At 37.6% G+C, this 21,657-nt stretch overlaps 1 protein-coding gene across 3 annotated transcripts in view; it reads right to left on the minus strand.

Annotated features, from left to right (window-relative positions):
- Positions 1–21,657, minus strand: part of TRPM7 (transient receptor potential cation channel subfamily M member 7) — a 98,914-nt gene that overhangs the window by 60,289 nt on the left and 16,968 nt on the right. For all 3 annotated transcript variants that reach the window (XR_005882578.1, XM_040968814.1, XM_040968815.1), the window contains exons 2-9: positions 17,127–17,206; positions 14,707–14,745; positions 9,759–9,957; positions 9,043–9,256; positions 5,309–5,433; positions 4,362–4,533; positions 1,582–1,756; positions 84–207 (exon numbers count right to left, since the gene is read on the minus strand). Coding sequence is in view for 2 of the 3 variants with exons in the window: in XM_040968814.1 (XP_040824748.1) it covers positions 84–207; positions 1,582–1,756; positions 4,362–4,533; positions 5,309–5,433; positions 9,043–9,256; positions 9,759–9,957; positions 14,707–14,745; positions 17,127–17,206 (1,128 nt within the window). In the remaining variant the exon portion in view is untranslated. The remainder of the gene's footprint in view (positions 1–83; positions 208–1,581; positions 1,757–4,361; positions 4,534–5,308; positions 5,434–9,042; positions 9,257–9,758; positions 9,958–14,706; positions 14,746–17,126; positions 17,207–21,657) is intronic.

Consider the following 21,657-nt stretch of genomic DNA (forward strand, 5'->3'; position numbering starts at 1 on the left):
TAAAACACAAATTAAAAACAAAAGTATTTCATCAATTCAGAAAATGTGTTGAAAAAAAGAAGCGTATTCTAAAATCTACTTACAAGCTCCTTTTTTTTCATGCACTCCATCAGCGTTTGAAATAAATGAACCGCTTCACTCTGACCAAAGTTAAATGTTTTCTTGATGGTTGAGATAATATCAGGTTCTGCAGCATCAAGAAGATTCCTGGAATAAGAAACAATCATTCACTAACTTCATTCTCTACTATTTTTTAAGATCAACATGAAACATAGGTGGATCCATTTAAAACCTTTGGAAATACTGATACCATACTAATAATAAATATTTAATTTTGGACAGAAAATAATTCTATATTGTATTCTACATATATTTTCTATATATAATTCTATAATAAAATTTCCCCAATAAATCTTAGGGAGAAACAAAATAGGAGTAATTTTTTTTTTAATTGCTCCATGAATTTTTTTTACACAGTATGTGCTATAATACTAGAACACTACTTCATAAAGATAATTTTAAGATATTATATGGCAAATAAAGCAATGTTTTCAAAAGTTTTAACTGAGCATATTCATATTTTTCTTTCTGAGACCATGTAATACATTTACAAATACATTGGTATTTACAGAAAATACCAAAACATCCAAAGACTTATGGAACTCTCCTTCCCACTAACTTTTATCTGCCAGTTTCATCTCAACTATTTTCAGAAATCACTACTAGTTTGCTAATTTTTCACAAAAAGATTTCGTTTATTTCAAAGACAGAGCTACACACACACACATTTTCCATCTTCTGGTTCACTCCCCAAATAGCCATCACGGCCAGGCCTGCTCCAGGCTAATGCCAGGTGCCAGAAGCTTCACTTGGCCCCTGTTGATACAGGGATCCAGGGATTTGGGTCCTCTTCCTCTGCTTCCCAGGCAAATTAGTAGGGAAGTGGACTGGAAGTTGAAGAGCCAAGACTTGAGTATATATTTATATGGGACACTGGCACTGCAGGCAGTGGCTTAATACACTGCACCACAACGCTGACCCTAGTTTGTACAGCGTTCTTAAATCTTCATTTGTACAATTATTTGCTCTTCCTTTTCTTTATATACAAAGTACTAAAATATATATACTTTCTACACCTTTTTTCCATGCACATACTTCAATAATCATTCCAAATGTAATACAATTTAATTTTACTCAATTATGAAACATGTCACTGCAGCTGTAGCGATGTAGATAATTTGGTTCTCTAATCTACTCCTTACAAACATTATACTGTGCTCTAATCCCTGTAGCAAGTAACTTTACTTCTTACTTCATGTCTCTATACTACTAGATCAAGACATATGCCTCTGATTATGTGATGGATCCTGTGAAACATTATCTATTAAAAAGACGGTTGTACCACGTATTAATTCTTTTCAATCTGTATATGAGATAGTCACATACAAGGCTAGTTTCTCAAGCTTTAAGCACGTATCATACTAATACTGAAATGTTCATGTTCATAAGTAATAAAAGGAATCCAATATTTAAAACCACAGCCACTTTAGTAAAGATATTAAAATTTCATTATTCACATACCCTTCTTCCTCAGTTTGCTTATGAATGTATGCAAGTAGATCTGCAGCTCTGCCTGTTCCTTCACACACAACTACTGGAACAGGGGGGCTCTCCTGAAGGTATTCTAAAACAGTAAGGATAACATTTGGCCCACCCTCAAATACAAGTGCCACGACAGGAACACCTTGGCAAATTCCTTAAAAAAAAAAAAAAAAAAAAAAAAAAAACTTCAATTAAAAACAGATAAAATAACTTTTCAAATAAAAGTCGAAACAGAATTTTTATGATATTGGCTTCACTTTACTTCAAGCATAACATGATACTAGTCTCCTATAAGTGAAGAACTGAATAAACTGTCACCAATCAAATCAATTTTAAATGACAAAATGAGAGCCCAACATATATCCACTGCCACATAAACACTACTGTATTGTTTTTGCCAACTGAGCTCTTTTTTTATTTTTTTAATGATTTACTTATTTATATGAAAGGTAAAGAGAGAGAAAAAGAAAAACACTGAACTTCTACCCATGGGTTTGCTGCTCCATTGTCCATGACAGCCAGGGCTAGGCAAGGCTGAAATCAGCAACCAGAATCTACCTATGCTTACTAAATGAGTGGCAAGAATTTGCTATCTTGCAGACAACTTAGCAAAAGGTTGGATCCAAAGTGGAGTGCTGGGACATGATCCCAGGAACTCCAATATGGCATGTGGGTATCCAAAGCAGCAACTTAACCTGAGACATTACACAAATTATAGTCAGAATTAACAGACTAATCAAGAAAATAACAAGGTTTCTATCTTAGTTACAACAACAAAAGTACAGTGGGGAAGAGCAACTTTAAAATAACCTACAGTGCAGTGAAAAAACAAAAATGTTAACGCTAGGATTTGAAAATGTTCTTAACTTTTAGCAAATGCTCTGGTTCCACCATAATCTAACTGACTCTGTCATTCAATTTGCCTTCCTCATGTTTTGTTTTTTTGAAAGCCAGAATTACAGATTAAGAATTGAGACAGGGGAGGGAGATCCATCCTTTATCCAATAGTTCACTTCCAAGATGTTAGCAATGTTCAGGGCTGGGATAGATTGAAACCAAAAGCCTAACCCTTCTTCTGGGTTTCCCATGTGGATTGCAGGAAGCCAAGCACTTGGGTAAACTTCCAGTCTGTTCACAAGCCATTTGCAGGGTGCTGGGTCAGAAGTGGAACAGCCAGGACTCAAACAGGTGCTCAAAAGGTAGGCTAAGATGGCAGGTGGAGGCTGTATCTGTTATACCACAACAGATATCTTGATATCTTAAGGTTATAAAATCTCTTACATTTGAAATAAAATAGAATTACTAAACCAGAAAATCCAACCATCGTTGGAAAGAAAAGTCAGTTCCAAGAACAGAATCTCCTAAGACACATCTGCCACAAAGCAAAATCTATTCACTTTGGCTAAAAACTAAAAAACAAAATTCTAACTCAATAACAAAACAATTTTTTCCTCCTTGTAATGCAATCTCGATGTTAAAGTCCTATACTGGAATATATTTCATTTTAAAAACATTTGTGAACTCAGAGGCTGCTGCCATGATGTAGTAGGCTAAGCACGTCCAAGGTGCCATCATCTCAAATGGGCACTAGTCCTAGTCCCAGCTACTCCACTTCTCATCCAGCTTCCTGCTTACGACCTGGGAGGCAGCAGAGGATGACTCAGGCCTTCCGTCCCTGACCCATATGGGAGACCCAGAACTATGCACAAGGCTCCAGGATTCTGCCTTCAGATTGACTCAGTTCTGGCCTTCACAGCCTATCTGGGGAGCAAACCAGCAGACAGATCTGTCTCTACTCTGTAACTATTTTTAAAATATACTTATATGTAAATTTCTTGGGCTGCAACAGTAACACAAATTTTATAAAAAAAATAAGTCCCTTTAAAAAAAGATTTAAATGGAAAGTCAGATATACAGAGAAGAAGATTTTTCATTGATTCACACCCCAAGTGGCTGTAATGGCCGGAGCTGAGCCAATGCCAAGCCAGGAGCCTGGAAATTCTTCTTGGTCTCCCATGTATGTGTAGAGTCCCAAGGCTTTGGGCTGTGCTTGACTGTTTTCCCAGGCCACAAGCAGGGAGCTGGATGGGAAGCAGAGCTGCCAGGATTAGAACTGGCGCCCGTATGGGATCCCAGCATTTGTAATGCAAGGATTTTAGCCACTAGGCTTCTGCACGGGGCCCAGTAACACAATTTCTAATGCACTTTGGTTTCATCTTTTTTTAAAAAAAAAGATTTATTTATTTTTATTATAAAGTCAGATATACAGAGAGGAGGAGAGACAGAGAGGAAGATCTTCCGCCTGATGATTTACTCCCCAAGTGACCACAACGGCCGTTGCTGTGTCGATCCAAAACAAGGAGCCAGCAACGTGTTTCCAGGTCTCCCACGTGGGTGCAGGATCCTAAAACTTTGGGCCGTCCTCGACTGCTTTCCCAGGCCACAAGCATAGAGCTAGATGGGAAGTGGGGGCTGCCGGGATTAGAACCAGCGCCCATATGGGATCCTGGCACGTTCAACGCGAGGACTTAAGCCGCTAGGCCATGCTGCTGGGCCCTGGTTTCATCTTGATACCCGGATACTCTTATCTACTCTAACTAGGACTATTTTCCTAGGTCTTATCATTTGGCTTCAGATCAGCAATTTTTGATTGTTTTATATGTTATCTTGCTATGTAAAGAGAAAAACTCTTTAAACAACACCCTACACCCTACTAGAGATGCCAAGTAATTGGTATAATAATTGGTGAATTCCCTTACTAGCATGAATTCTTTGTTGATTAATGGTTTTTTCAAGTTCTCTTCTCAGTCTTACTTCTGCCCCATACTTTCCAACAGTGCCATCATCCACCAAAATAAAGTGGGAATGGAGATTATTCAGAACATTGAGTTTGCTCAGGGGGTTCAGTAAAGTTTGATAAGGAGCAACGACCTAAATGATAATAAACATGAGTTAGTGAACAGGATTAAATAACCATAGCATGATACAACCTAAATTTTCAAAGAATCTATAATGATGAGTTAAACTCTTTTACATGTTAAAATAAATTACAAAGAATGTATCAAGAAACCCAACTTTTTAAGTAACTGAGGATTAATCAACAATGGGGCTGAACTGCACAATTGTTATCTTGATTCTATTACATAGTTATGTATTTAATCATCACATGAAAGAGGAAACAATACTTAGGTAAATAAGCAAAGAAGCTCTTAGGTTATTAAGGAGAAAAAACTGCACATATAAATAGAGAAAAACCAATGAAATGTCACCTTTCTTTTTTGACTCAATAGAATCCTTAAAATTAGCATTTGAAATAACTTGAAAAATGATAATAAGTAGTTTTTTTAACAGTCAATTCTATTGATAAATATTTATAAACCAATTCATATGAGTTTAACTCAAATTACTGCCATTTGATTCCTATTCTTAGTGACCCTAAAATTAATTCTTAATGCACAAAGCCATTAAAAATTTAATTATGCCTGGCATGATACAGAAAATATCTGTGCACTAATGTTATACTTAATAGCAATTGTTGAAGGTTTATCACATTTTTAAGAGCAGCAAAAGAAAACCACAGAAAAACTTTTAAATTTTTAAAAGTCTGGTATTACTATGAATGAATACTTTTACTTTTACTCGGTTCTTGATATAATTTTGCTTACATATAAATTCAAATACAATAAATTTTCAAAATCACTCTTACATCTCTCCCAACAAGATCATTTCTGTTTTCAATCACTCCCCATGGAGCTATTCCAATAGTGCAAATTTTTCGAGATGATCTGGAAGCATGTTCTTTAAGGGCATCACCAACATGTTTTGCTACACCTGTTCAGATAAAGATTTAGTCATTTTGCTTGAAAATCTTTATTGGGTTCAGAAAACCTGTACGCGTAAGATCTAACAATGACAAATTGTGACACATTTCTTCATACATCCAAGCTATAAGGCATTGAGTCCATAGCCAAATTTGAATACACATGAAACAACATAAGAATAAAAAAATAACCCCTCCAATACCTAATCAATACAAGTGCCTTAAACATGTAAAATTAACTTTTGGCATGTTAAGCTTAATTGCTTTTCTGTCTTCTGGCTAAGGGCAAACGCATGTTAATCTTAGTCCTTTCTTAGATTTCTCCTATAGACAACTGTCATTTTTTGTTACAGTTTTAAGTATTATTTAGAACAACTACAGCTCAATAGGTATGTCCAATAAGTGAAATACACACACACACACACACACACACACACACCCCTACTTAAAATATAAAAGTTGTCCAATTAAAGGGAAAGAGAGAAAAGACAATTCCCAAGAACACATGCAATAATCCCCCACCAATGTCACTCAAAACCCATAGTGGAAGCCTGACAAATCGAAACTGATGTGAACACTGAAGTGACTAGTGGATGAGTAGTGTAAGCAAGGTAGGTATGTTGCACAAAAGGATGATTTACATTCTATGAAGGACAGAATATGATGCGACATGATGTTTCATCATGCTACGCAAAACACACAAATTTAAAATGAATGAATTGGTTATTTCTAAAATTATAGTTAATAGTATTTTTAGATCACTGTTCACCTGAATAATACAAATGATCTGAACTGTGTACTTCAAAATTCATGAAATCTTAGCCCAAAATATAAGTATTTGGAGATAGGGCCCTTTGAGATGACTAAGTTAAAATGAGGCTTTTAGGGTAGGACTGATATTCTTGTAAAGGAAATTTTAACACACAAAAAAGGCACCAGGTGATATCTACAGAGAAATGTCACAGCAAGAAGGCAATCAGCCGCATGCCAAGGAAAGAGGATGTAGAACAAAACAAGCCTACCGATACCTTAATCTTAAACTCTTGGCCTCCAGAATCATGAGAAAATAAAACTGTAAGCCGCTCAGTCTGGTATTTTGTTGTAGCAATCCTAGCAATCCAATGTATTCATTTACTTTTAATAAGACAATAGATTTCACCCTTCATTTGATTACAGAGATAGAACCTTCACTGGTCTTTTCAACTACCATGTCTGCCATTGCTGCTTACTGTCAATCTTCAAAGCATTGCCCAAGTCATTTTCACTCTTACCAACTCTGCTGAAAAACAATCCCTTCTCATTTAAGCTGAAAATCAAATTGCTTATATTAATCCATAGGCCTTATATAATGACCTCCTGGTTGGTCCTGCTATACACCAGTAACTTCTGGCCTCCTCAATCACTCCTTGCTCATTCCCTTCAAGTTATTGACCCCGAGACTTTTCACTGTTTTTTAAGTACATTACTGACTTTCTCTCCTGCACATGCTGTGCCTTTTCTTGCTCTCCTCATCATCTCAGAAATGAAGCTAGCCTTTACCAGATAAAAAGCAGTATCCCTTCCATTCTTGCACTAACTTTTGATAGCATTTTTAAACAGGATATAATGAGTTACTAAAAAGAGTATAAGACTTCAGTTTCAGACACACTATCACAGCAACGTGAGTTTTATGGTGAAGCTTGAGAATGAAAAAAAAGGAACTTTGATGCTTTAGAAAAAAATTGATGCTTACGGAGACAATGCTTTAAAGAAACCTTGGTATCGCCATGGAAACATTTGGGGAAACGCTGAAGGGATTTTGCTGGTTGACTTTCTAGAGGACCAAAAGTTACCTTATTCTGGGAAAGCTCTACCAGAATAATCCTGTAACCGCTCTGATTTCTATGGCATGAACATAATTTGGCTAACAAACTCACACTCATGCTTTACACCAAAGTTATAAACTGGATGGAAGAAACATGACTGAATCATGAGGGTTGGCAGAAGGACCTGCAGAGGTCCTTGGGCCATGGAAGAGTATCCTTGGAAGGTAGTTGTAGCAAGAGGATTGGTTAAAAAGCTGAATTGAGCCTGGCTACTCCTCTTTCCTGGCTGGTTTTGTGATTTTTTTTCCCCTTTGCACATGCATTGCCACTGCCATCCTTTCAGCCATACCAGGAAGTTGAACCTACCAACAAACTTAATCTTAGACCACAAACCCCCAAAACTAACAGTCAAAACTTATTCCATCATAAGCAGCTATTCCATTTTAGTGATAGAAAAGGTGACTAATGGGGTGAGTATTGCACTGCAGTAAATTAAGCCATCAACTAAAATGCTGGCATCCCATTTTGTGCCAGCTCAAGTCCCACAGGTTCCACTTCCAATCCAGCTCCCCGATAATGCCCTTGGGAAAGCAACAGAAGACTGTCTAAGGGCTTGGGTCTCTGCTCCCACAAGAGAGACATAGATGCAATTTGAGGCTCCTGGTTCTGGCCTGGCCCACCGCTGGCCATTATGGTCATTTAGAAGGTGAACCAGCAAATGGAAGACTTTGGTTTCTCCTTCTCTATCTCTGCGTCCCCAAAAAAGCTGACTAATTAATACAAACAAAATGTTCCTGCTCATTCCTCTCAACAACAGCCATTCTGCCAGAATTTTGATAGGAAATTATGCATCTATCTCACAGTCCAGATTTGGATCCTTTTTCATTCCCTTTCTTAAAAAAGAAATTTTTTTTGAAGGCACTAGTTTTTCTACAATTAATGTAAACAAAACAGGACTGATATCGTAAACTGCATAGGTATGAATTAAAAACCTGGTATTCTACACCAAGGTATGTTGAATCTGATAGAGGTTATGTTGAAAAATAAAGCTTGTATTTTAAATTTTTACCTGCTAATCCCATTTTTTCACAAAATCTTTGAATATCTTTCATATTAGTTCCAGGGAGACAAATAGCTCATCTATTTTCACAAATGAGTTAATATTGGTGGCCCAAAGAATATGTAACACATTTGAACAGTGTTCAAAAGCACAGTTTGCTGATAATCCATGAGATGCTTACAAGCAGATCTAAGCAAATAACTATGGTTTGCTTTAAACATTAAAATTAAGTTGCCCTCCTAATATTCAACCTATACAAGTAATACAGAGGAACTGGCATGAAACGTGATTTTTGATCAACTACTTTTTTACCACCGTTGAGGCAACAGATTGGCTTCTTCTTTCAATTTGCCAGTATTCAGAATACAAGAATTAACACAATGAATAAGGTCAGCAAAACCTTTTAAAATAATTCAAGCAGTAAATATTTCAGGCTTTGCAAAGTATTTATCAATCTCTTCTGCTGCTATAGCACAAAAGTAACAAATACATAACAATAACAAACAAATATGGCTGCTTTCCACTAAACCTTTATTCAGAAAAACAATGAAGAAGCTGGATCTGGTGCCAATCTCTGAGTTATATTGTATTCTTAAAGATCAGGTAACAACCAAACAGGTTTACACTTACCATTTGTACCAAGAAAGGATGCACAAATAGTAAATCTGTACTGGCTATTACTTTGAACGCTTAATTGATAGTATAAAAAAACTTTATAGACACACTAAATAAAATTGGTTAGGTCACCATATTACCTGTATTAACTCCTCCAGTTAAAATCCAGGCTCCGGTTGTAACTGCAGCTTTAATAAGACCCTTTCCAAGCAATTGCTTAATTCGTGGATGCAACTCAAATTTCTGCATACCTCCATGTACAGAGATAACAAGCTTTGGCAATTCCATTTGCCATTCTTTAAGCAGAAGTTGTAGAATGATTTCTGGTTTTGTGTCATATGATAGTCTCACATACTAAAAAGATATTTTAAAAGGAAAAAATAGTCAATCATGTTTGACGATTTCAAAATGCAACATTGTATAATGTGAAAAAGATTTTACTTGACTCAGATGATTTGAGAGTAATTTTCAGGAAGACTATTTTCAACATATTTACAGTCCTTGGAATAAGCAATTGATTTTCAAGTTGGAAAATTCATTCTGTAAGAAATACAGTAGCAGTAGTAGTAGTACTCCTACTTTTTAGTATTAAGATGGTGTTATTCTATTTATATTCAGTCTCCATTAGTCAAATTTATAAATTTACCTTATTTAACTATGAATACACATTGAGAAGCATGAAGACTGCCTAAAATGATAAGAAAACAGAGAACTACAAGTACTTCCAAAACTTGATACTAAAAGGTAAATAGTAAACTGATAACTTGTCAATTTCTTTCTGTCATGGCACCACACATATTGTTGTGCATTACTGAGACAATAGGAATTTAGTAAAATAAATGGATATCTGAAATACCTTAGCTCTGTAGGAATGAGAGCCCCCTTGAAAATTTATAACTCCATAAGCATCTGTTGGGCTCTGTTCTGTATGCTTTTCCACAGACCATTCCTCTGTTGCCTGATTAAAGTGATCAACCAATTTCACATCTGAGTATTTCATGGCAACACTTGCAGTAAAACAAGCATGTTGCTTGACTAAGCGACCACAAAAACACCTAGAGGGAAAAAGTAAAATTATAAAATGACCTTTCAAAATATTATCCATTGAAAAACTGAATATAAATCATCAAAGCATATGAAAATGGTTTTTTAAATTTTAAGATGTTAATAGTATCTTCCGAAAACTATAAAGTAATGTAATTATATCAGTACATAACATTATCATCTGAAATATAGGGCATCTACAAAATATGGTATAGCTATAACTAGGAATAATATTCAACAACAGAAATAAACAAACCACTAACATACAATATGGCTGAATCTCAAAACAATCATGCTAATAGGACAATACTGTAATGTAGCAGACTCTAGTAAAGTGACAAATCAGAAGTCCCTACTAACATGCCTGGGAAGACAGCAGAAGACGGCCCAGGAACTTGAGTCTCAGGGGCCCAGCACAATAGCCTAGTGGTTAAAGTTCTTGCACCAGGAGCCCATATGAGCACTGGTTATAATCCCAGTGGCCCTACTTCCCATCCAGCTCTCTGCTTATAGCCTGGGAAAACAGAAGACCTTTGGATCAGATTAGATCAGCTCCAGCTGTTGCATCCCCTTGGAGAATGAATCAGCAGATGGACAATCTTCCTGTCAGGCAGGAAGGCAGGAAGGCAGGAAGGCAGGAAGGCAGGCAGGAAGGCAGGCAGGAAGGCAGGCAGGAAGGCAGGCAGGAAGGCAGGCAGGAAGGCAGGCAGGCAGGAAGGCAGGAAGGCAGGAAGGCAGGAAGGCAGGAAGGCAGGAAGGCAGGAAGGCAGGAAGGCAGGAAGGCAGGAAGGCAGGAAGGAAGAAAGGAAGGAAGGAAGGAAGGAAGGGGAAAGAAAACAAATGAGCGAGCTTGGGTCCCTTCCTTCAATGAGGGAGGCAAGGATGAAATTTCTGGCTCCTGGCTTCCACCTAGCTCTTACATAACTGTTGCAGCCATTTGAAGAGTGAATTATTGGATGAAAGATCTTTCTCTCTCTCTCTCTCTCTCTCTGAAACTTCCATATTAGAACAAAACATTTCACTCTTAGTCAGGGATGAAAGACCCTAAAGAGTACATTTGATATCATGTATCTAAAGCTCAGAAAAAGGCAATTTAATCTGCACAGTAATGAATGATTAGTGATTGCATAAGGCCTGGGACAAAAAGAGACAATGCATTATATTTAAAAGCACAATTTAGGAACTAAGAACCTAGAGGAGGTGTACAATTAATAATCTGACAAACTCTTCCAATCAGGTCAGTGTCTGATCAAGGTAGGGTTGGCACTGTGGCCTCCAGAGTGGGTTATATCAATGCCTGCAACATAGACTTCCCATATCAGAGCACTGGCTTAGGTTTCAGCTGCTTCACTTTTGATCCAGCTCCCTGTAGCTAATGCACATGGGAAGGCAGCAGAAGAGGGTCCAAGTACTTGGGCTCCTGCCACCCATGTAAGAGTCCCAGATGGAGTTCCTGGTTCCTGCTTCAATCTAGGGCAATGAGCCAGCTGATGAAACATACACATTTGCTTTCCTGATCTCAAACCTTGTCTCCCCACCATTCAAATAAATAAACAATAAAATAAATCTTTTTTCATTCTAAAGAGCATAAAAGTGGCTGCAAAGAGACATAAAAATCAAGTTATTTGGGGGTCATTCTTCAAAGACACTGTATGTTTTCTGAGATAATGAAGCATGAATACATTGGTGAATCTGATTATTACTCATGATTGCAGAGATAAAAAGAAAACTGTTATGAATCTCAAAGACAGGTAAACAAATCTGGAACAACCAGCCCTAAGATTTGTTGGACAATCCAAAGATCTAGAAATCTACCATGAACAATCTGCTCTCATCCTGTCAGCTTGGTTTCACTGTATTGATAACTTCAACAATCATCACGCACCACAAACAAACAAACAAACAAACAAAAATAAGACAAAAATATACAAGAGGGCAAAATCTTGGAATTGTTTTTCTGGATATAATAATACAAATTTTGAAAGAACAAACGAACGGGAGAAATTCATTCTAGGATACTACTGAAAAAAATGTTGTAAGCAGCAAAGTACTGATGTCACACTCTGCACAGACCAAAGATAAGAAAGAGAGCTGCCTCTTTCAAACGCCATCAGGCCTAAAGTCAATGGAACCTCATCTTTAAATTGCTTAAAAGGAAAAAACAGTCACATTAAAATCCAGAGATACAAACAAAACTATCAAGCAAAGTGATCAAACAGATGCTTACAGAACAGTCCACTAAAGGGAGTAAAGATTCTATTCAAGAGCTTACAAAATATTAACTGAAATTGACATTATTTGAGACAACGAGATTAAGTTAGATAATGGCATACTTGGGGAAATTCTAGGGTATTTGAGGACGCAATTACAACTCATAGATCAAAGAAAGTTAAAAAACCAGAAAGTATTTAGAATAAAATTAATATTAAATCATGTAGGGTACAATTTAGCAGTTTATTAGAAAAGTTATATGTACATAGCTATATATTTTATAAAGGAAATATAACAACAGCACAAATTTTGTAGTAAAGCTTAAATTAGAAAAGATCTTCAAGAGTAATAATCTAAACTTCTACCTAAAACACTTTAAAAACAGCGATAAGAATTAAGTGCAGTGGTTAAACTACTTGGGAACCCTGTGTCCATTATCAGACCTGGTTTCAAGTTCTAGCTGTACTTTGGATTCTAGCTCTCTGCTACACATACCCTGGAATGATGCAGGTGATGGCAAGTAGCTGGGTCCCCATCGTCTACACGGGAGACCCAGACAGATTTCTGAGCACCTGACTTTAATCTGAGCTAACCCTGGCTGCTGTGGGCATTTGGGGAATGGAAGTTCTTTCTGCCTTTCAAATAAATCACATTAAAACTAAAAGAACAAAATCTACCCAAGGTAAATCGAAAGAAAGAATAAAGAAAGCACAATGAGGATGGGTGTCTGTCTGGTGGTGCATTCCACAACAGAGTACCCGGGCTCTGCATACAACTTCTAACCCTAGCTTCCCCCTAAGCAGACGCCGGAGGTCAACAGTAATTGCTCAAGTTACTAGGTTCCCAACACCCACAGAAGAAAAAAACATTAATATATTTCTGGCTTCCAGCTTAGCTTCAGCCCACTCCAACCATTGCGGCTTGTCAGGAGTAAGCCAAAGGGTTGAAGCTCTCTTTCTCAAAATATCAATTTAAAAAACAAAATACAATGAGACAGAAGATAAAAACAATGGAATAAAAACCAATGAAATAAAAAACTTACCATCGAAGAGACCAATAAAACTAGCTAATCTAAAGCCAGATTGAGGAAATAGAAAAAACTGAATAAAAAAATTCAATTAACCATTACTAACCTTCCTACAAAGAAAAACTCAAGGCCAGATACCTTCACTGGTAAATTTTGCCAAACATTTAAGAGGTAATAGTGTAAAATTCTACACTCGGAGCGCAGGTGCCACAGCGAGCCGACCCTGTCGCCCTCCCGGGGCTGCGTCCGTCGAAGCAAATGTGGAGGTCCTACACCCCCCGACTTCAGCACGGATCCTCCTAGCCTGGCTGCCCCGAGCTGACCACAGCCCCATCCATCCCTCCCACAGGAAACAAGAAAAAAAAAATTCTACACACTGCCAGAAAACAGAAATAGGGAAGATTTCCTAATTCATTTCATGATGTGAGATGCAACCTAATGGCTTAAAAAAGAAAAGTGCTACAAGAGCAAAACAATTACCACCACAAGGCTAGTATTCCTGTTTAGGGTAAGCACAGAAATATTCACATAATATTAGCAAACTGAATCCAGCAGTATATGGAAAGCAAAAATAATAGATTTCAAGAGAAATTCATTCTAGGAATACAAGGGATAAATCATTCAAGGTAATTTACTAGATCACAACAATCAGTTCACAACATGGGAACGGATAGAAACTTCAATGCACATAGCATACTACTTAGTAAATCTTATCAATGAGTACCTCTCATGCTAACCCTGGTAAATTTTGCCAAACATTTAAGAGGTAATAGTGTAAAATTCTACACTCGGAGCGCAGGTGCCACAGCGAGCCGACCCTGTCGCCCTCCTGGGGCTGCGTCCGTCGAAGCAAATGTGGAGGTCCTACACCCCCCGACTTCAGCACAGATCCCGGCAGCTCTATTTCCCAACCAGCTCCCTGCTTGTGGCCTGGGAAAGCAGTCGAGGCGGCCCAAAGCTTTGGGACCCTGCACCCACTTGGGAGACCTGGAAGAGGTTCCTGGTTCCCGGCTTCGAATCTGCGTGGTATAGGCCGTTGAGCTGACTTGGGGAGTGAATCATCAGAGGGAAGATCTTTCTCTCTGTCTCTTCTCATCTCTGTATATATCTGACCTTGTAATAAAAATAAATAAATCTTTAAAAAAAAGGGAAATATGGGATACACTAATTGAAATGAGGCCAGCACACAAAGCCAACCTCCACAATTAAATTGGTCTTTCTTCTCATCTCCTCAAAAGGCCAAGTACTCACACCAAAATAAACATAACCAGCTCCTGGCTAAAGTTGGCCCAGCTCTGGCCACTGCATCCGTTTGGGGAGTGAACCAGCAGATCCAAGATCTCCCTCTCTCGCTGTAACTCTGACTTTAAATAAATAAATCTTTACAAAGAAAAAGGCAGGGGTGGGGGGAGGAGGAGACAGGGATAAGTGGGAGTTTGACAGCACTGTATTCTAACTAGTACTGCTAGCAGATGATCTTTATTTTTTCAAAACTTACGAACTGTATTTATATTAAATGTACCTGACAAGTTGCTGACAAATCTGACATCCTGGAAGGCATCTGTAAGACACAAAAAGGTAAAGAACATTTAATTTTCTAGAACAAACCAGAGATCATGTGCATCTTGATTTATACAAGCAACTATTTTTAAAAAATTATTTTTTTAAAATTTAAATGCAACTAATTAGTTGTGACAAAGTACAGAAAACAAAGTACAATTTGATGACATAAAAATACAGTAATTATCAAAACTCTGCTACTGATAATGTCTAGACAAACTGCCTAAAACATTTGTGAAGAGCAGTTTTTCTAATAAAGAGCTTATTTTAACCAAGTTTTAAAATCTAATAAAGAAAATACACACATAGTTAAACATTAAAATATACATACAAAAATGTATTTTAGTAAGAAAGAATTTATTTACTTTAAAACAATATTCTCATAAGGCAGTCTCGAATCTGATGTTAGTTCTGTATGCGTACATCTCAATCATCTCTATGGCAGCATTATGCCAATACTCACCACAATAAAAATTCAAGATTCCTTCTCATACCGTAACTCTAATTCAAATCAAAGGCTAAATGTATCTGTGTTATGTACACAAACTGAAAAAAATGTATAATGTAAGACTTTGCATCATTTTTCCTGATTCCTAAAAATATATATATGTATATGTATATGTGTGTATACACACACACACACATAAATATATATATATATATATATATATATATATATATATATATATATATAAACTGAAAAAAGCTGAAACACTCATTAGGAAGAGACTCCCAGGGCTGGCATTATGGTTAGAGGATAAAGCATCTGGCATGGAATGCAGTAAGCCATGGGAGATTTGAATCCTGGCTGCTTCCATCATGATGGAGCTACCTGCTTAGGACCTGTCAAAAGCAGAAGTTGATTCAAGTGTTTGGGCCTCTGCCACCCATGTGGGAGATCCACAAGAAGCTCCTGGCTCAGGGTTAACCAATGCAGCCATCTTGGTTACGAGTAAACCAGTGGATGGATCTCTGTTGATCTCTTTTTCTCTCCCCGCCCCCCATAACTGTTTCAAATGAATAAATCCTTAAAAAGGGAAAAAAAGTAAAAGTTTCAGAGCAGCAGAGATCATGGTTTGACAGGAAATACAAGATTCAGAAAGCTCATAAATGTGTAGTTTTTTTTCTAAGTGCTTGTGAATAGAGATGTTCTATAACTTGGTCTTGATGAAACTTCTCTCTGATTAGTCTGTAACTTTGATTTTTTTTATTTGTAAGTATCAGGAGGAAAAATTAGCAAAAATGCATTTTAAAGACTAAAAACTCAGAAACACACTTACTCTTTGATGCTAGGCTTCCAATAAATGCTAATCTGTGTTTAGGTACTAGCAAACAACTCTAATAGGTCCACATACATGCACCTCAGCATGAAACACACTAATGGGTATTCAGTAAATCACCAATACATAAATACTAAGTTCTAAAAATCAGTGAAAAAGACAGTACTAACTGTCTTGTAATACATTAGCATGACTCCAGTGAACTGTGACATGGGGGAGTACTTTGAGGAAGCAGTTTATGTCACCATGACAGAGGGGTGAGGCACAGTCTTCAACATCCCATATGAGTACCATTTCTTGCATACTTTGTTTCCAATGCAGCTCCCTATTAATGTGCCTGGCAAATCAGTGGAAAATGGCTCAAGTACTTGAAACCCAGCCACCCAATGTGGGAAACCTGGATGGAATTCCTGAATTCTTGCTTCGACCTGAACCAGGCCCAGCCATGGAGACAATTTGGGAAGTGAACCAACTGGGCTATCTCTCTCTCCACATCTCTCTCTTTCCTAATCTCTCTCTGCCTTTCAAACAAATAAAAGGAATCTCTGGAAAAAGTCCAGAATACTAATACATTGCTAATGTTGTTTCCTCCTGATCTTGAAAGAATAACTTAGCAGCAACTACAAAAATCAGCACTTAACCAAAAATACACTTCATGATTTTTGCTTCTAACAAATTAAATGTAAAAATAGTAACATAAGGGCCCGGCGGCATGGCCTAGCAGCTGAAGTCCTCGCCTTGAACGCGCTGGGATCCCATATGGCCGCCGGTTCTAATCCCGGCAGTCCTGCTTCCCATCCAGCTCCCTGCTTGTGGCCTGAGAAAGCAGTCAAGGACGGCCTAAAGCCTTGGGACCCTGCACCCGTGTGGGAGACCTGGAAGAGGTTCCTGGTTCCCGGCTTTGGATCGGCACAGTACCGGCCGTTGCGCTCACTTGGGGAGTGAATCACCAGATGGAAGATCTTTCCCTCTGTCTCTCCTCCTCTCTGTATATCTGACTTTGTAATAAGAATAAATAAATCTTTAAAGAAAAAATAGTAACATAAATATAAAAAATAACTATATTTCTAGAAAACTCTTGAAGGAAGAAAGGTAGGCTTACCTGTGAGGATCCTTGGAACTTGGTATGATATACACACATTCCCTCTTGGTCAAAGTGCTTTCTATCCAGGATTTCTGGGACTAAAACAAGTTTGAGAAGATGGTTTATAAGTAAACTCATTAATATAATTAGGATATAATTTCATGACTAAAAACATAAAAACAGTCCTGTACTATATAATTTTATCTAATTCATTACATACTTATTATATAGTACATTCTTTGGGGATGGTAATAACCTAAATCATTAGAATAACTGCATTTAAATCCAATGTTATTCAGCTTATTAAGCCACCAATATAGTGTAGATACCATAGCTTCAAAAAGCCAGAAAGGAGAGAAGTCATGTTTGAGACCCCTATCATTGGTCAAAAGTCTCAAGAAGAACTACAGTGATCTCATGAAATAGACTAGCTAAAACAATTAACAGAGGCTGTCAGCGTCAATTAAATAACGGGGGGGAAGGAGGAATGTGAAGCAGCACGAGAGAACTGGAAGAAACCCCGGATCCTGGCTTTGGATCAGCTCAGCTAAAGCCTTTATGGCCATTTGAGGAATGAACCAGCAAATGGAAGATCTTTTTGTCTTTTCCTCTCTGCAAATCTGCCTTTCCAACAAATATAAATAAATCTTACAAAAAAAGAGAGAGAATTTACCTAAGACTTAAGGGCATGGAACTGTCAATGGTACATGGACAGAAAAAGGAAGCAAATTCTAACGGAGAAAAGGCAGTAGCAGAACAAATACACACTAAATATCAATATGAATTTCAGGTTATTACATGATTATATTCAATTGATTGAGTTGCTAGAACGATCTTACATATGATTAACCAAATAAAAATCACAATACACCAAGCAAAAAACAGAGAAATATATAAATTTAGAACCATAGTAATTAACATTTCTTTCAATTACTAAAAAAATTTTAAAATAATTAAGAAAGACATTTAATAAACAACATAATTTACAAGTCTGAGTAAATGATACAGGTTTATTTCTGCACATAACAAATGAGATCCATTCACTCTTTTCAAAGCATACAAAGGATCCTTAGTGACCATTAAGCAAAAAAGAATGATTTGAAAGGCAGGGTTACAGAGAGAGACAAAGAGAGGTCTATCCATCCCCAATTGGCCTCAATAGCCAGGGACAATGTCAGCCCAAAGCCAAATCCAGAAGTGGCTTCCAGGTTTCCCATACCAATACAGGGGCCCAAGCAATTGGATCATCTTTCATTGCTTTCCCAAGTGCATTAGCAAGGAACTGGACAGTAAGTAGAGCAGCCAGGACTCAAATGGGCACCTACACGAGAGGCCAGTGCTACAAATGGTAGCATTCTATTCTGTACCACAGGCCAAAAAGACCCAACAAATTCTCATATAGTGGGGTACCTTTCAGATCATATTCATTGATTACATGTAAATACAAATTGTAAGTCCTTATTATTTAAAGCTCTTTAACATGAACTAGGCCTAGTGTGATGGCTCAATTAGCTAATCCTCCCCTTGCCAGCACTGGCATCCCATATGGGCTCTGGTTTGCGTCCCGGCTGTTTCACTTCAAGCCAGCTCCCTGCTTATGGCCTGAGAAAGCAGAGGATGGCCCAAAGCCTTGGCTGAGACCAGGAAGAAGCTCCTGGCTCCCAGACTGGTTCAGTTCTGGCCACTGCAGCCACCTGGGGAGTGAACCAGTGGATGGGGGATCTTTCTGTCTCTCCTCTTTATAGACCTGCCTTTCCAATAAAAATAAATAATTAACCTTTGAATAACACCAAGTACAAAGAAAACAAATTTTCACAGTTCAACCAGCATTTTTTTTTTGGCCTTTTCAAAAATTACTTATCTTTCATGATGCAATTCTACAGGCTCAAGGATTTCCCATTCCAGCCTCCCAATTTACTCTCCCCGCTACCCCTGCACCAGTCTATCATTCTGCTATTTAAGTGCATCATGACACTATAATTATAGACAATGTAAAAGGTCCAGCATCCAATTGTCAAAATATATTTTATAGTTTCATTAGAAATCCATCTTTCATTCATGAGTGGAGATGCATACTAGCTGTATCTTCCCTTCTCACATTTTAAAGATATAATCAAGGAGAGGCCACTGGCCTAGCAGTTAACCCAGTGATCAGCATACCTACATCCCACATCAGAATGCCTTAATTTGAACTTCAGGCCCCAATACCAACTGTCTAATCACACAAATACAGGAAGGCGCTAAGTGACGGCACAACTGAGTCAACGCACCCACACAGGAAACCCAGATGAAGCTCCTGGCCACTGCGGCCATCTTGGGAGTGAACCAGCAGACAGATAATCAACCTCTATCTCTCCCTCCCTCTTTGTAAAAAATTATTTAATTTTTAAAATTGTATTTATATATAAATGTATTTTGTTATTAACACTTTACCAAGTGTCCCTAATTACTGCATATATAAACATGTTATATAGACTATAATGTGCATATTTATACAAATTTTATATACATTTATATACAAAGTAATTGATACATATAAAACATATATACAAATACATTTATACACATACTATATGTATGTGTGTGTGTAAACTTATACCAGCATAGATACAGGACTAATGTCCCAATATAAAGGAACTCTGAAAATCTTAACAGTAAAAACAATAATAAAAGCAAAAAACCAGAGATTTACATGAAATAGTATCGCAATGCCCCACCTTACCCAGAGACTGCTTGTAAGACCCCCAGTGGATACCTGAACCCACAGCCAGTACCCACTCCTACAATTTAATGATTTTTCCCATTTTAACTAAGCATTTATATACTATGGCCATAACGTTTGAAGTTTAAGACATGACAGCAAAGCTATCACATTTTCACAGGAAATTTTACTTTTTTTCAATCTGTTTTTACATAGATCTTAGCAACTTCAGCATATCTCTTTTTCCTCAAGTTGAGAATTTTCGCTCTTTCACTTGAAGGAAGCACTTAACAGCTTCCATTACTTGAACTACTAAATAAAACAGAGTTTACTTACATAAGAACATTCAACCATCTGATCTGGTAACAAAGATGGCTAAGAAATAAATGAATGTATAGAATATGTGTAGCCTGAATATGCTGGACTAAAGAATGATTCAAGTTCAGGGCTGCAAGGAGCAAGAGGCCATAAAATTCTATCACGATGAGGCCGGCATCGTGGTACATCAAGTTAAGCCGCTGTTTTCTGATATTGGCAATCCATATCTGAGTGCTGGAGTACCAGCGGCTCCACTTCACATCCAGACTCCTGCTGACACAGCTGGGAAAGCAGAGGACAGTCAATGTACTTGGGCCTCCGCCCCCCCCATGAGAGACCAAGATGGAATTCGGAGCCTCTAGCTTCAGTCTGGCCCAGCTCTGTTCACTGTGGCCATATGGAGAATAATCAGCAGATACACAGTACCTCATATCTCTCCCTCTCTGTCACTGTGTAAGTGAAATAAAGAAGTCTTCAAAAAATTTAAGGTATTATACTTTTTACAACACAGCAAATTTGAAATTTACTCATTATGTATTACAAGAATTTTCCATTAACTATTTTTTGACTGCTGTTAACAAGTAACTGAACCTCAGAAAACAAAACCATAGATAAGGAGGACTACTGTACAGATAACAGGAGGTATAAAATTTGATGGTCTATTAAAAAGTTAAATATAGGGCCCGGAGCAATAGCCTAGTGGCTAAAGTCCTCGCCTTGAACATGCCGGGATCCCATAAAGTCGGCATTTCTAATCCCGGCAGCCCCGCTTCCCATCCAGCTCCCTGCCTGTGGCCTGGGAAGGCAGTATTAGACAGTTCAAAGCCTTGGGACCCTGTACCCAGGTGGGAGACCTGGAAGAGGCTCCTAGCACTTGGCTCCAGATTGGCTCAGCTCCAGGTGTTGTAGCCACTTGGGGAGTGAATCATCGGACAGAAGATCTTCCTTTATGTCTCTCCTCCTCTCTGTACATGACTTTCCAGTTTAAAAAAAAATCTTTAAAAAATAGTTAAATATAAGCAGCATGTCTCAGCAATTCATTTCCCATATTCAAGAAAAATGAAAATAGGTGTCTATACAAAGACTTGCATTTCAAAGTGCAGAAAAGCATTATTCATACACACCCAAGGAAGTGAAATGCCCATACAATTGTAAACAAGTTAGTAATATTAAACAAGTCACAGATTCACACATGTCACAGCTCCACTTAAATAGCAAGCTCAGTGGGAAAAGCCACACACAAAACGACATGGTTTACACACATTAGATTTCTGAAATAAAAATCATACTGACAGAAATAAGCTTAGAAACTATCCAGAGTTCAGTAAGAGTAAAGATAAACTGGAAACAAATAAAACAGAAATTTTTGAGGTAAAAGTGTTCTAAAACTAGACTGTGATGATTACATTCTTGCATAAATGTGCTAAAACCATCAAATTTTTCTGTACACACACAACTCATAAATTTTACATACTATGTTCTTTATACCAAATAAAGCCATTTAAAAGGTGAAGGTGTTAAGAAAAATGT

This window comes from Ochotona curzoniae, unplaced genomic scaffold (genome assembly GCF_017591425.1).
Source record: "Ochotona curzoniae isolate NIBS_2020 unplaced genomic scaffold, NIBS_Ocur_1.0 scaffold_4701, whole genome shotgun sequence".
NCBI classification, from domain to species: Eukaryota; Metazoa; Chordata; class Mammalia; order Lagomorpha; family Ochotonidae; genus Ochotona; species Ochotona curzoniae.